The sequence below is a fragment of the Vanacampus margaritifer genome, chromosome 9 (genome assembly GCF_051991255.1).
Source record: "Vanacampus margaritifer isolate UIUO_Vmar chromosome 9, RoL_Vmar_1.0, whole genome shotgun sequence".
NCBI lineage: Eukaryota > Metazoa > Chordata > Actinopteri > Syngnathiformes > Syngnathidae > Vanacampus > Vanacampus margaritifer.
Genome location: NC_135440.1, coordinates 9,590,476 through 9,607,420, shown reverse-complemented (window position 1 = coordinate 9,607,420; position 16,945 = coordinate 9,590,476). Strand labels below are relative to the sequence as shown.

Sequence of the window (16,945 nt, the reverse complement as noted above, 5' to 3'; positions counted from 1 at the left end):
AAAACATGACAGGGAAAAGCAGGGGGACATGATGTGATGCTTTCACTTGTTCATGCATTCAACTAAGACTTATTTCGACAAAAGCGACACTCTTTCACCATGAGGTCAGATGTGGATTTCAAATGTCTCGCTTCCGAAGGCAACCAAACACCTCTATAACTCCACCCTGTCCATACTACCGCTAGCCCCAAAGTGGAAGGTGCACAGATATATAAGAACACACAAAATAACTTTAAACAACTCCAAACACAATTGTATTTTTCTCAGCTGCTCATTCGCCCACACATGCAAGCCTGTTAGCACATACATTAAGAGGGAATTCTTTCTATAAATAAATGGAAATCAGCGCAATTCATTACAGCTGGGTTATTTCAAACATGTCTAGGAGGACCTGCTAACGCTAGTCCAGCAGTCATGCAGCGACAGAGCCAACAGCTGTCAGCCATACCCAAGCAAGTGGACTTTGCCTCAGGCAGCAGAGACCTGACACCAAGCACCATTCACTGAGTCTGAGGCCAGTAAATCAAACACAAGACCTACAGAATAGAGTGACGGAGCTAGAGAATGACTGTCATGGTCAATAAATTAACACGATTCTGAGCTAAGTCTTGACTGTAATCCCTATTGCTACCATGAAAATGCTAGCATCTTACTATATCCAATTCACATGGGGGCATATTCTCCTCTTTGCGCTTAAGTCAATTTTTCAAAGTGCTTTTCTTGCGCACTTTCAAGGTGTGGCCACTCGCCCGTCAGGGTTCTAAAATACATATATGGAATTGAAGGGAAGTGGGAGGTCAGTTTTTTGAAAGATGCAGCCGATAAAAAGCCGCTGCGTGGTTTGACTCGTCATTATGAGCAGAGAAAAGAAAGGAGATTCATCAGGTCTAAATATTAGTAATGACTCAGCATATAATCAAAGAAGCCATATCCAGCACTGCCAGACATGAGCATGCCATTTCAAAAGGAATTACAGATTAAAAAGAAAAACAGAAACATTACCAGACCAGTTCTTCAAATAATGGGCTTTTCACCACAAACACATTACGTACTATAGTTTGTTTCTGGAACCAATTTCATGCAATATCACCACGGCTCATCTCTGCGGTCTGAGACATTGTGACCACTCAAAAGGTTGCCCCAATCAAGTGTTTACAGAAAATCTAATTTCATACAGCTAATTCAATTGGCATGTGTACCTTTCAGTATAACCATGAAACAACACAGTCAATTAGCTTTGGCGGTCTTGGCTCAGGGTGGAGAGACGGTCGTTCAGTAACCAGAAGGCCGGCTGTTCAATCCCCGCTCTTCCCAAGTCAAGTCTCCGGTGCTACTCACACTGGTGTATGGAAGGTGCGAATGTTTAGTGGTGGTCAAACGGCCTGTAGGCGCACACTGGCAGCTGTGGCTACTTAAGTAGCTTACTGCCACCACAGTGTAAATGTGTGAGCGCACAAATAATGCAACCCCTGTGAAGCGTCTTTGGGTATCTGATTAGATGGAAAAGCGCTATATAAATCTGTAATAAAGATGGCCTCAACAAAAGTAAAGTATATTAATACCATGTTCAACAATAGGTATAACTAATATTCCAACAGATTATTTTAATTTGACCACAAAACTTTATCGGAAATAACCCCCCCCCCCACCCCACCCAAAAAAAGGAGGAATGGAGATACATTTCACATTAAAACTTTGCATTGCTGATGGAAATACCAGATACAAGTACCAACAACGTGGCATTTTCAATATATAATAATAATATTATATATAATAATATTTTCAATCAGAAATCTAATTTACTGTTGGACACTAAACAGCCACAACACAATTAAGTAGTTAATGAATGCAAGACCTCAATATCACATCCAACTGTGTTTATTTATTTTGACAGTCTTTTATCAAGTGAAAACATAACTCAAAAAATGCAAAAGTGGTGCTTTTATTTCATTGTGCATGTTGGCAGTACAACAACAACTTGTGTGTTCAGTGTTGACAATGTTTGTGATTTTGCCGCTATATTTAGCAACTATTCCAACCACTATGCTAACCATATTTAAAAAAAAAAAAAAAAATAAAAATAAAGGGGGGGGGGTGCTACTTATGCTAGCAACTTTCCCATTAGCTGCATGCTGGTGGTAAAAGGGGATTTTTTCCCAATGATTTGTGAGTTCCAAGAACAGCTAATATCAATTAGTGGTTTGAGCTCATAATGTCAGCAGACTTTGAAACTTTTTTTTTGGGGGGGGGGGGGGAGACAATGCACACTGTGGACATAGTTTAGAATGTTGTAAATAGTGATGTAGAGGTGGTAATATATGTATAGTAGTATTATTCAATGCAAATACATTCACTTTATGGAGCATGACTGATGTTTGCATGTTGGCTGCCCTGCAGCAGCTTTGTGATCAGGAGCGCTGGTGGCTCCACAGGACAGGCCTCGAAAATTTGGATCTGCTCTATCTGAGATTATCATCCATTTTACAGAGCATAATTTGTAGTCGGATTAAAAAAAAACCTTGTCACCCTTGTTTACCTTTAAATAGCTCTACACAGCTGACGTGGCTCATAATTCACCTGCCCGGAAGTTATGTCAGGCTGGTCAAGTGGTATTGATGTATTAGTATTAGAGCATTATTTCTGAGTCTGAGTACAAGTATGTATGTATGGTATCGGTGCATATCTAAACTGAAAATGAACAACATAGACATGTCGCCAGCTACTTCTTAGACTTATGACTGACCTGAGGGTTGGAGCACTTGACTCGGACGGGCTGCAGATCAACATGGAGGCAGACAACAAAAGAGTGCCTTCCTTCTGAACAGTTTGGAGACTTATGTGATGTGACTGCCAGCGTGGAGGTACACCCCATTGGTTTCAGGAGGCTCAAGCTGCGCTGCTGCCCCAGCAGCGTGTACACACTAAACTGACTCAGGCTAATTGTCCATGGGAAAGCATCACCTGGTGGGTGCAGAATTCAAAGAAAGGAAGAAAATGATGAACATTTGCACATCGTAACATTGTATATAAGCAGATGAAATGCGATAAAATGTGTTTTTGTCAAAATCAGACCGCAAAGAACAGGCAAAACTGGACAAAGAATTATTGGTACCACCTTACCCAATACCCACTACTAAACACAATATTGTATCATGGCAAAAATTAAGAAATGGGCAGGAACAACTGTTTTTGGGCAAATTGCAATAGCACCAAGACACCATCTTTTTGAACACCTTCCCTTGTGGTAGGAATTAAACAAATCAAACAATGCATATCAAAAACAGAGACAAATTCCAAGAGCGTATTTCACCTTACCCTTACTTTTTTTTTTCAATTGATTTGTAAATGTACTTGATTGATTGAAGATTTGAAGATGCCAGCATTTGCATATATTTTGTATGTTTTTGTCTGTCCGATGACTTCATGTTTAAGCAGTTACTCAGTATTTGAGTATTCTTTTCAGCAAATACTTTTTTTACTTGTACTACTTTTACGTAATTTCTGGACAACAAGCCGCTACTTTTTTCACTTGCATTTGACCCTGCGGCTAATAATAATACTATAAAAGGTGCGGCTTATCCATCAGATCACAATGGGGCGCACTATAAAGGAAGCGCAAGAGCGTCAGGCAGAGCAAAACCAAGTGAGCCCAAATACAGTAGGAGAGACAGAACGAGAGCGAGACAATTTGCGCCCTCATTATGGAAAAGAAAGTAGCGGGAACCCGGTGCGGTAACATTAAAACATCTGCGGCTTACAGTTGGGTGCGGCTTGTATGTGTAACAAATTAGAGTATTCCCCAAATTTAGCTAGCGGGGCTTATAGTCAGGTGCGCCTTGTAGTCCGGAAATTACTGTACTTCAGTAATATTATTTTTAAGTAACGCTAGTCTTACTTAGTAAAATTTTTGGCTACTCTATCCACCTCTGCAATCTGCAATCCCACATTTGTTTACGTCTTGCGATGAATTCACTTATTTGTTACAAAAATACGTTTGTCATATTTGTTGACAACTACATCAACTTGATTGAAATGTGGACTGGACGACTAGAAAGAATAACACCAAATACTGATAAAAAAAAGTATTTATGTGCGTTAACATATTTGGCCAATAATGATGATTCTGATTATGTTCTTTTTGGGGATTATTGTACAACATTAATTTGTACTCAGAAATAAAAAGCAAGCATTTGATGCACAAACGTGATTTTCAAAGCACACACTTGTAATTGTTATGGCTCTGTTACATTCAATTGAAATGAAGGGTTGACACACATTCTTGAGGGTAGGAATATATTGCGAAGGACATCCTTTCAACAGCAATATTGCCAAGACTACTGATGTCACTGTTTTTGTTGTCATTTTTTTCTTTTAGATTTTTAAAATGTTCATGCCCAATTCTGATGTCAATGGAGAGCTTAAAAAAGTGAGGTGCCCCCAACTTTTGTTATTTTAAGAAAAATAAACTGCTGGACTGTCAGAGCTTATGTCAACTTTGCCAGGTGTGCAGACCACATGTGCAAGAATCTCTCTCTATCTCTCAAAGCCGGTCTACTTAAGTTTGTTTGTCTTTTGTCATGGTAAATGAGTACTATTCGGTCAAAGGTTTGCTTAGTGATGAAAAGGCCATAATGATGATGAATTTCCATCGTGCATCTCTATGCATTAGCTCTATGTATTTAAATGACACAATCTATAATTGTGAATAAATTCATATAATTAAAGTCAATTCCTAATTATGGCAAACATTAGACCCATAGATGTATTCAGACTGAAATTATCATTATTATTATTGGCAGTAGTAGTAGTAGTAGTAATTAAACTAAGAGTATAGTTTGACAAACGAGAATGTTTAATAAAAAAAAATAAAAAACTTGCCTTCTTCTAGTATGGGCTTGGAGACCACAAAAGGGAGCTCCTGCACCGGTTCCATGTACTTGTGACCAGCACTGAGGACACTGATCTGGGGCAGGCATACCACAAGGGTTCCTGGCATAGATGCTTGGTTGTGGTACCAGCTGCGCACCGTACCAGGAATGTCACCAAAGATGATGGTGCTTGGGGATGGAAGGCTGTCACTGGGCAGGAACACACAACATGATTGCAGCTCCAACTGGAGAGAAAACACAGTGGAACACACGGTTCATGATAATGAGGTCAGTAAAAGTCATTCACCATCCACAGCAGCACTTAAATTAGAGAATGTTTTAGAAAGGGATTGACCAGGTGTAGGTTACAAAGAACTTTCATGCCATTGGTCCAGAAACATTACCAGCAGATCACATGTGGGGTTGGGGGTGTTTAAGTGGAGACGATTTACTTATCCTTGTCACCTCTCTACCTTTATGCAGGCAAGAGATTCTTGACTTATGTATTTGCGTCCAAAAAGTGTGAAAGGGGGGTGAAATGAACAGAGTAGATAAGAACAACAGACATTAGATGCTGAGAATCAGAACACCCAGCTACTGAAAAACTTTCAAAAAGGACTGTGTCAAAGAATAAAAAAAAGAAACAGGAGGAAATAAAGAGGAAATATTGTTCAACAAATCAAAATGGAATAACTGAAATGAAAGTCAGTGTCTTGCCAGTGTTCTGATTAAAACAAGCTTGAAGACTGTGGAGATTCCTTGACAAAACCAAATATAACTCATAGCAACTTCAAAAGGCAACATAGTTACTGGCTGAATTTGAGTCAAGACAAATGCTGTACAGAAACATGAGGAAAATAAAATGTCTAACCCACTTGAGGCTTTTGTAAAGACCGTTTCAATTCCAGTTGTATCTGGCGTCCAATAACATGTTACGATACTGAACATAACGCCTATCATGTTAGGATGTTTCTTATCCAACAATTGAAACAGATTTTAAGGACAGTATAGGGCTAAAATGTCAACAGTCATGAACCTAATTTTGGAAGCCGCCGTAACTGACTTGCTATCATTCAGCCTGTTTTCCAAGCTACTGTTAACAACAGGTCACTGTGGTTTACCTCAGAAAACTCCACGACTCCACTGTGGTCTCATGTTTGACTTGTGTCTCACTCATAAGCACTGAGAGGGAAACATGCACATTCCGAACAAACCTGAGAGACCTGACAGATCCAACAAGAGAAATAGGCTGAGGTCAGACTGTTGCAAATAAATCATTCATTTGAGCACGGCAAAACCACTGACAACATCCCTTTTCCCTGACTGACTAAATCCATCTTACTCCGTCACCCAACCCAAATGTGCATCAGTCTTTTGGTCAAGGTCAAAGCTTGGCATATATCTCTCTCTTCATGACCAGGCATTGATTCCTCATGGAAATTCCATGCAGACATGTTGTGAGCATAGACGGAAGATAAAATCCTCGAGGGGAAAGGCAGTAGGGGAAATAAATGAGTTTGAAAGAGCTGTGGGGAATCCAATGCTTGTGTTAAGGCTAATTATGTAGTTGCATGCACAGTGAAAATTGAAAATAGCACAGTGACCAAAGAATGGGTGTGTGGGCTTTGCGTCTCAACTAAAGGTATAACAGCTCAGTTGAGGTTGTGTAGGGTCAAGCATGGTATTCCCCACAATTATGTTTAACAGCTCTGAAACAAGCCAATAAACAAAAGAATGGAAGAAGTTAGCCTGTATGACTAGTATGAGCTGATGGGCATGTCAGGTTTGTGTATGTTTTGTCAGAGAGAAAGCATGCACAATGTCAGGACAGGAAACTAAGGATGCCAGGATGACCGAAGGTTTGTTCCATCAGATGCTAAGGGCGTGAGGCCCACAGCTGCCACATGAAACTAGACTCAAGAGCCTCTCTCACAAATTTGTGTTTTATCCATAACAGAATAGTGGAAAATTAATAATCATTTGAGGGCAAACCCATGGAACGGCAGGATTTCCAAGTGATGCTAAAGGAACAATCTAAAATTAGAAATGGGCACAAAAAAAGCTGAAAGTCAAGAGTGTAATTGCTGTGTGGAATATCTGTTACACAACTCTGTCTTCCGTGGTTCAGGGTAAAATGGAAATAAAACTGCATAAATTATAGATAGATTGCCTCTGGAAATGACTCGGGTACAATAAGCAACCTGGATTCTTGCCTTCTATTCGTAAAAGGCTTAAGGCTTCTCTTATGAAGCAAATGGAATATGATTTGTTATTACATATACCAATGACATAATGTCAAAGTGAAAATCAATCAAGCAAAAAGTTAGTTAGTATTTATTTATTTATTTTCAGCTCACGAGTACATCTAATAACAGATTGATTCAGCTAAAAACAAATGGACAATGTCATCAGTGTCTGTGAGTGTGCACTTGTGTCCGGTACTGCCAAAACAATTCAAAATTGACTGAATCAGTTCAATTTTGATCAGGAACTCTATATTAAGGAAGCTTTAAACCAACCAACTCCATATGAAGTCACACGTGCCAGAGCTTAACTGCAAAAACATTACTACAGAGGACACAGACTTACTTTAATTTCCTGAAGACTTAAACCCTAAATCCAGACTTCTAATAAATAATAAATTACACCAAAACAATTTACTTTTTGCCCTCAAAAGGGAGACAGGTACCCAGATAAAAAGTCCAACAAACAAAGAGATCATCATGACTAACTAGCACAAACCATAATATAAAACACAGTGTTAGATATCGCAACACTTAACTGAAAGGTTGAACTGCTACTACTGTGTGGGGGACATTTAAATGAATGATTAGTTATTAACACATTATTTGACAGTTGTTAAATAAAAATGGTTTCCTGAGGCAGGCTTGAAACGGCTGTGCACTAGAGAAATGTGCACTTGCAACATAGGTATAACAAAATCAGAAAAGTTGTCTTTGCTAGTACAGCGACAACGGCCACTATTCACTATATTGCAAAGTTGCCAAAGTGTGCCCACTGCCCTTGTTCACAAATAACACAGAATGTCTCCTTAAACACATACAATTGACCGACTTGTACTTCCTATTACAAAAGTTATCCAGATCACACTGTTTTACAGCATTGTGTCTTCATAGTAAAAGAATGCGAGTACTAGACTGGCCTGCCAGCAGTCCAGGCCTGTCTCCCCTTGAAAACCTTAGGGACATTATGAAGCACAAACAAAGACTCCGGGCTTTTGAGCAATTTAAGTTGTTAGTCAAGCAAGGAAGGGAAACAATTCCACCTACAAATCTTCAACAATTAGTGTTCTCGGGACCCAACCACAGATTGTGTTGTTAAAAGGAAAATTGATTTAATTCAGTGGGGTAAACATGCACCTGCCCCAACTTTTTTAGGTTTTTAAATGACTGTCACTCCATTAGTTTAGTTACACATACGTCCGCTAGCAAGCTTTGTGATGCTTACATCTGTTCCCTCGCTTTCAGAATATTGACAAAATAAATGTGTTTAAAACAAAACAGTTTAGCCTCTTATACGTCCGTTTGGATCTTTGTTTTCTGTCTGGAAATTGGAAAGAGTGAACGGAGGTTTACAAGCGTACACTTTGGTATTCTCGAGCTTTTGGAATGGTGTTTTTTTTGCCGATAAACTCCATTAGGACAGTTAAAAATGGCACCTGTTGTTTTGTCACTTAAGCCTGAAAGCCGTTTATAAACAATGATTGCAAGCTTTAAGGTGTGCAGCTACGCAAACACTTTCAGCACTCCATTCGCCACCATTCAAATGATGGCTTTGTTTGGTAGCAACTTGATTTTCCCGCATGCGCAAACGTAGCAAGCAAGCTGCTAGTCTTAGGACCCTAAACTGGAAGTTTTTTTGTGTGTGTGTGAAAAAGTCAAGATGAAAACAATCTCAATTAGGGATGTCCAGATCACAGTTATTTGCACCCCAGTCCAAGTCCCTTGATTTTGAGTATCTGCCGATACAGAGTGCTGAACTGATACATCAGCAATGCATTCAGAAGGAAAAAGAAGACAGTCTTTGTCTTGATTATTATTATTATTATTATTATTATAGTAACTCAAAACGACCCAATCGTTTTCAGCTGTTATCCATCCGACGAAAAAGAGCAATTTGCACTGGGAAACACAAAATTCTGTTCAACTTCAAACTTCTCCATAACGTTAGCATGAATGTCACTTTTGAGTGACAGCTTACAGGCTATTTTAGAGGTGACTCTTGCTTATCCTGGGACTTAGGCCCTGATCCCGCCATTTTAGGCCTTCAAATGAAGCAGGACTTTCTTGCACTTTGATCTGTAATCACCCAGGCACAAACTCAGTTTGGATTATGGATCACAGCACCAGCATCTGCTGGCCTGTAATGAATAATACAAAAAGAGACATATGAACAAAACCTTTAGAATCATATACAGTTGTTGGGTATGTCAATTAAATTTCATCCCCCCCCCAACCTTTTTTTGTATCTCCACCCGTTCGCCGTAAGCCTGGCATCACATCACAGAGCTTGAATCCGTTTGCTCACTTTTATTCCTAATCACTTCTTTACTCCATCAGATAGTGTTACAACTCCAGCCACATGTGAAATGCTTCCACAACCACCACTACCACCACCTACAAAATGTCCCTTACTTCCTCTGTCAATGCACAGCAGTGAGAGCATATCCTCTGACTCGCGTATCATTTTCCCCTGGAGTCTTTGTGAAGATAGTTATCTGGTTCCAGCAAAACAGCTCTCACCAGAAAGGAAGCCGCAGCACAAACACACATACTTTAAAAGGATATGGCCATAGGAAGATGGCCTATATAACCACAGGAGCACACCCGGCGGAAAGAAATTACTGGGAAAGACATTACATTTTTATATTTTTTATAATATTTTCTGTCACTTAAAATGGCAGTTCATCATGAAATCTAAAAGACAAACGAAAAACAGTGTAGTTCTGTGTGCATTTATTCAACTCAAAAGTTCATTAGTAACAAAGCCGAACGTCATTTCTGTTGACAACAATGTCCGAAGGAATAGGACTCTGTGTCTGTGACCCAGCTCCTTTTATCTGCGAGTGGCGAGCAGTTGCTTTCCTTCCTTCGCTGGTTGGATTTAAGGCTGTACGATACGGACAAAATTTCATATATCGTGGTTTTTGTCAGGCATCTCTATTATTTGGTCTTTGACTCAGCATGAAATGTAGCATCGTTCATTGTTTTCTGGCGTATTTTTTTTTTTATTGATACTTATTTACTTACAAATATTCACTTCCCTATTTCTTGGTATTATTTTTTTTTATTTACTTGTATACAGTTCTTACCTACTTATGATAATAATTAATCTTATTTTGTGTTATTTCATTTCACTTGCCTCTAATGCAAAACTGATACATGAACGATATGATAGGGGTTCAGTAAAAAACTAAGTAAAAACCTCCATCTAAAAGGATCATGTGTAAAGTGTATTGTTTATTAGAACTTGGTGACAGTCATCAACATTAACAAGCTTGGCAATAAAAAACTGAATTCAACTCACATTGTACTGCAATGTGATACATAATTTTATCCTGCAACATAAGTTGTTGTTTTTGTTGTGCGTGTGTAGGTCTAACCGCATCACTGTGTGTGTTGTTCGACAATTTTGTCCATGCGTGTGTGTGGCTCGACTGATTATTAGTTTCCCACTCACTTGTGAACGCAGTAATGTGAAAATTCACTGCAATTCTAGTGATGTCAACTTTTTAAGGCTGGATCGAGGTTTGACGTTTGGTGGCTCCCATTACAATACATCGCTTTGCATCACTTTTTTTATTCCACAAAAAGGCAGCGGCAAGCAGAGGCAGATTGCCACATAAATGACGTGGGCGGTTTTTCGGCCGGCGGGCGAATGCTGGCTAAACCGGAAGTAGATTTGTGTGTCAAAGGACGTACGTCTGACCACCCCCTCGGCCCCTATCCCGATTGTCATTGGCTATCTTTAGCTGTCAATCAAAGCCAAACTTGAAAGGAAGTATATGGTTGGTTGGCAAGCCATGCTGTACTTGAAGCAGAAGCAACGCAAGTTTACGTGACTGATAGGAAGAACAGATTGGCAAGGCCTTTCAAAACAGCTTCCAACCCAGGGCGGGAACGGCTGACTGCCAGGGTGGGCACGGCCCCCTAATGCCCGCCCATGCTGCTGGGTCCGCACAGAAGGCATTTGTGGTCCGTCACCAAAAGTTGTCGATGGCACGTTTCTGGCCATCTTATCTTTGTATGTTATACTTTAGGCTACTTTTACCACTGTGCAGAGGCACATTCAGGCATATAGTGTGTTAGCAACTTAGCATTGAAAACTATTTTCACTAAGAAAGTACTAATTAACTTTTATTGAATAATGAATGCATAAACTGCACGGCGTATTGGTTTAAATGACAAACCTGATGAACCACATTCTAAAAAATGTTTTTTGTCATAGCTCTGCCACAAAATAAAGTGTCAGACATTCTACCAGCGGTTTCATCAGATCGGCTACCTACAGATTTAATATAATAGTAGGGTAGGAAAAGTTAGCAAATTGCTGAGAGAGAGCGCGAGAGAGAGAGAAAGAGAGATTAAAACACAGTCACACATTATCTGCCATTGATCTCTAATTCGTCCCCAACACTTTTCAATCTCACACATACACACAAAAAGCAATTCAGAACCAGAGACGCAGAGCTGCAGAAAAGGAAATTAAAAACACCCTCCTTGCATCCCCGGTGAAAACATTTGCAACACAGGAGGAGAAAAATCTCACTGGGGGGAATCGGCAGTGAACGGAAAAACACGTCCCTTTGTTTTTGAAAACCTGAAACCTCTCCAAATGTAATCTTCCTGTGCCTGCACCAGACGGGACAGTGTTTCCGAAGTGGCTGGTCGGATGAACAAAAGGTCCACAGAGCATCCCCGCAAATATCTCTCTGGGCACTCCGCCCACTCTTCACCTTTTGCTCCCCCTTTTTTCAGCATAGCCTGCATTTCCAGCTGTATCCCCAAAACACGTTTGGAATAGTGGCTGTACCAGTGTAAACAGTGTCTTTCAGAAATGTAGATGATTAATGTGTGTATCTGAAGATGAAACTGTGCAGATGTGCATTGTGGTGTGGGGATGTATACACGTCGCGATTGTTGCCACCTCAATGAACTGCTCCGCTTCCAACGCACTGTGAGAAAGGCATGATGCCTTTGACAAGAGATAGGCTCGCTCTCAGCCACATGCCATCACAAGCAATAAGTTTGTGGCCTGGCACGGGAGCACAGCAAGGCAGTCAGCCATCCCCGAAGCCCCACATTCCTCTCTTCTAACAGTGCTTACAGAAGCTGACAAGCACTGGAGGTCTCCTTGGCTGAGGTGGAAATCTGCAAAAATAAACGCTTTAGGTGACATGAAGGCTTTGTTTGTTTCTGCTGGCCTAGATGTTTGTGTTAGCGCAGTGGGTTAATTGCAACTTTGATCGCTACGTTTATTGATCCAACAGTGGCCTTAGAGTGCGGCTGGCCTGGCCTGCATCGGCTGATCCCACCCTCTGAGCTCAAACAATCAACTCGCAACCCTTTTTGGCATACTGAGCCAGTACAGATGGGTTCGAAGGGGTGGCCTCGGCCAAATTAGGCCACAGGATGTCCTTAAAGGCTCCAATTCCAAAGTAAAAGCTGTGACAGGGCAGAGACAATTTTCAATTGACTGGGTGATATGTTAGTAAGACTTAACTAGGGACGGAAATAATTAGGGGAAAGCACAGTGACTATGTTTACATGCAGTCAATAAACCTTTCAAAACAAAACTATTGTCAATTTTCAAGGTTTGAAAGGCCATGTGAACACATGCAAAAACTCAAATATGTTCATATTTATTTTTATTTTTTAAATAAATAAGACCTATGGTGTACCCCTTTTCTAACCCAAATATTTGGTCATATAAACATGATCGGGGTACCTCCTTTGAACGGAATGTTGGTTTATGTTCTTGAGGTAACCAGGCTTAGTGTAACAGCATACTTTTGAAGCAAACTTCATTAGAGTGGTGAGTGACATGAATATAATGTCTTTAATTGACCATAGAAATTTAAAAGTGGGGGGAAAAAAGTCTATTTGGATGGCAGTTTAGATCGTGACATGGGTCATTGACGAATAAGGATTTTATCAGAACAGCACACTAAATTTATCATAAAAACATATACAATATTTGTTCTTTGTTATTATTTACTATGATCTGCAATTTTACTAGTATCTACAATTTAGGGCATCTTTTTTTTTTTGGGGGGGGGGGGGTAGAAAGCTCAGTATTGTTCATTCGGTAATCTTACAGATTCAACATGTCATCATCATTGCTCTCCCTATTTTATTTTGTGCGTGCGTGTTTGTGCTTTTAACTGGCGATCAGTACAGGATGTATGCCGCCTCTTGCCTGGATAGAATCTAGCTCACTTGTAACCCTAATGAGGACAAGAAGTATTGAACATGGATGGATGGACGGAGTGAATTGGATTGTAATGCACACTGCTGATTTATGTAGTGCGATGGAAAACAGCAAGCCAAACTGAATCCTCAGCTGAGTTGACCGGACCTGTGTTTGGCAAGGCTTATTCTACAACCCAAGACAAAGGGTGGATGCATGCCACAAAACTTTTCCAGATTCACCACCCCACAAGGATTTCAAGACATGTTTCCTTTTTTTTCATCCTTTTTTTCCCCCAGACAGATGCATTTGTCCGTAGTGTGCTTTTTAAAGAACATGTTCCTTCAAATTAAGCCATGCCAAAGGTCCCTAAACTGTCAGTGTTTCAACAGGTCAACAAGTGGATACTGTAAGCATGTCCCCAGGGCAGCTTAGCAACAAGGTCAGAAGATGTTCCGATCGATAATAGCTAGGACTAAATAGCTAATAGATAATAGCTGTCCTTCCTTCCTTTCCTCAGTGTCTCCTTTGGTCTCTTGAGGTCTCCCTGATTTGTTGGAATTTAGATGTCTCTGGGGTTGGTGAAGGACTCTGGTTGGTGGCCTGGTGGGTGGTGTCTGGTCGGTGCTGGATTTCACTTTCCTTTATTTTCTTTGGTCCTTCCTCGGGTCTCCTCACGGCCTCACGACTCTGGCTGGAAGTGTTCGGTTTAGGTGAACGGTATGGGATTTTTTAATAGGTTTTAGGTGAACTAATGAATACACACACACTCGCACATACACATTCTCACCCACATACAAAAAAAAAAGAAAAAAAAAAGAGCAATAATGATGACATGTCAAATCGGTAAAATTACCGAATGAACAATACTGAGCTCTCCAAGAAAAAAAAAAGATAATAGCTAGGACATTATCAGAAGTGTTATTGTTTTATGTCATCTAATTTATTTCTTGTATAGTAAAACAAAAAAAAAGTTCTAATTATGCAGACATACATCTTATCAAAGAAATGGAAGCGTCCATGTGCTGCTGTATGATGTAAATCTATTTATTAAGGACAATTATGTAATTTTTTTTTAAATGTCTGCATATATTTTTACAACCAAGTCATTTCTGCTGCTATTTTAATTTGATGCATTTGTTTTAGCTAACGCTATCTAGTTAGAAAATAATATAAACAAAAGCAAACACCGTACTAGTTAATGAGTACCATATCTGATTAATTATTCAAAGTGGTAAAAAATGTTATTTATGTTTGATTCCCCCCCAAATTGTTAGATTTCCTAGATGATAAGATGAGGTGTTGAATGGAGGGATGATAAAATGGAGGGAGGGGGCAGAAGATGAAGTAATGTGCCTGCAGAAAATGCTCCAGCTGGGGGTCAAATCCTGTTCATGGAAACCATCTGGCTCCATCAGAGCTACACCAAACAGACCACTTCCCATCTCCCTTACCTTCTTCCTGAGAAGCCACTTCGTTCTATGTTACTCCTTCCTCTCATCCTAACCTCCTTCTCATTTCCACCAGTTTACCTTTGATTCCTCTGCAATTTTGCCCCTAAAAAAATCCTACTCAATAAATAGCAGCTGTAGAGAACAGTGTTACTTCATTTTTCCATGGCAACGGTTTTTCTGTTTAAGTCGATCCCATTTCAGTTTTGGTAGCAACGTGTTCCTTTGCCAGCATTGAACACATTCATGTGTTAAATACAAGGAATTATTGCTAAATTCCTGAGATAAAATCACAGTCGTGATCATAAGCAATTAATATCATGGGTGGAAACATGGTTGTCCTCTGGGAAAGCATGGAAGAAAGGAAGAGATTAACTGATGACAAAAAGAATGGCCAGGTAGGAGATGAACATTTGGGGAACACTTATAAAAGGTAAAAATGAGAAAGGAAGAGATTGTAAAAATCATGAAGTGTAGACTTCATTCAGGGCATTTTAGGTCTCATAATAAAGAAACAAGATTATGAGGAAATCAGAAATCCCAATTCATTAAAAAAAAAAAACTGTAAAAGAGACCAGCATTTATTCTCCTGTGCCTTTCACACTGCACCACCTATCCAGAGATGAAGATGGGGTGGGTTCAAAGACGAAGGTTTTTGGGGTCGGCAACCTTTACTGTCAAAAAAGCCACTTCAAGCCAAATAAATAAAATTTTAAAAAAATCACTGTGGAGCCATAAAACATTTGAACATTGTGATGAAGGAAACTGTGTTCGTGTTAGCCTAATATACTGAGGGCCCAAGAGCTAATTCGAGCTGTCTTTTTGTTTTTTGATTCTATTTATTTATTTATGTGCTTTTTCATTCTTCGTTTTTCATACATTTTTAGAATTTTCTGCTTTTCTGTCAAATTTCCTACATTTTTGACAATTTTACTGAGATATGATAATTTTCTGCCTCTTCCTTTTTGGACATTTTATGGCAATTTTTTAATCTTTATTATTAATTTTCTTTTGTTGCCTTTTTTGCTATAAATGTTCTGGCCTTTTGGGCAATTTTGTGTACAATTTATGTTAATTTTTGGGGTTCCTACTTGTTTATGCACATTTTACAGTTACTTTTTGAACATTTTCTTTTCTGCCTTTTTTTAATGTTCTGACTATTTTAGCAATTTTGCGTATATTGTATGGTTATTCTCAAGATTACTTATTTTCTTCTTTATTTTTTTCTTCTTCCTTTTTTAAGTAGTTTCAAAAACTTTTTCATCTACCTTTTGCCTCTCTTTTTCCTGACAACTTAAAAATGTATCTAAATCAATTTATCCACAGAATACTTTTTCTAAAAATAAAATAAATATGGAACAAAAGGAATGCATGCTCGCGACCCTCGTGACGATAAACGGTTATGAAAATAAATAAATGAATGAATGAATGAATGAATGGAGGGATGGATGGACGGATGGACGGATGGACGGACGGACGGACGGACGGACGGATGCATGGACGAGAAAAAAAGTATTAATTTATATAAAAAAAATTAGAGATCCACTAAAGAGCCAAATGTGGCTGGACTAGCCAAGTCAATCACTGGACCTTAACCCAACAGAGGATGCATTTTACCTCGTGAAGAGGAGAATGAAGGGAGAAACACCCACAAACAAGAACTGAAAGAGGCCTGCAAAAGCATTTGAAATGAGGACTGCAACAGTATGGTAAGTCAATGGGTGGCAGGCTTGATGCAGTTATTGCAAGTAAGGGTTATCCCAAAAATATGAAATGTTATTCACTTTAAGGTAACGTCAATAATAATTCATGTTCCAAACTTTTGCTCAGTTGAAAATGGGTAGTTTCAAACAAACAGCCCTCTGTCCTCAGTTGTTTAACATATTTAGATTTTAATACCATCATATAAAACCAGGAATTCTGAACATTTGTCTCATATTCATTTTTGGATCAGAAAGCCAAATGTCTTCGGCCTACAACAAAAACAAAGGATTTGACCTCCTATACTTTTGCAGGGACTGACTGTATGTCCTTCTCATATCAACATTATTTATATAGTGCTTTCATCACTTTTAAAACACATTGTTTTCAGAAGCTGTAGAATATTAGATAATTAAATGCCAACAAATCTCCTTCAAAAAGATGTATTCAAAGTTCTTGTAATGTTCTATATTGTAGGTACACTTAAGACACATC

At 39.2% G+C, this 16,945-nt stretch overlaps 1 protein-coding gene across 3 annotated transcripts in view; it reads right to left on the bottom strand.

Annotated features, from left to right (window-relative positions):
* vps13b (vacuolar protein sorting 13 homolog B) overlaps positions 1-16,945 on the bottom strand; it is a 349,203-nt gene that overhangs the window by 189,691 nt on the left and 142,567 nt on the right. For all 3 annotated transcript variants that reach the window (XM_077574861.1, XM_077574863.1, XM_077574862.1), the window contains 2 exons: positions 4,879-5,113; positions 2,744-2,961 (listed from right to left, as the gene is read on the bottom strand). In XM_077574861.1, the coding sequence (XP_077430987.1) occupies positions 2,744-2,961; positions 4,879-5,113 (453 nt within the window). The remainder of the gene's footprint in view (positions 1-2,743; positions 2,962-4,878; positions 5,114-16,945) is intronic.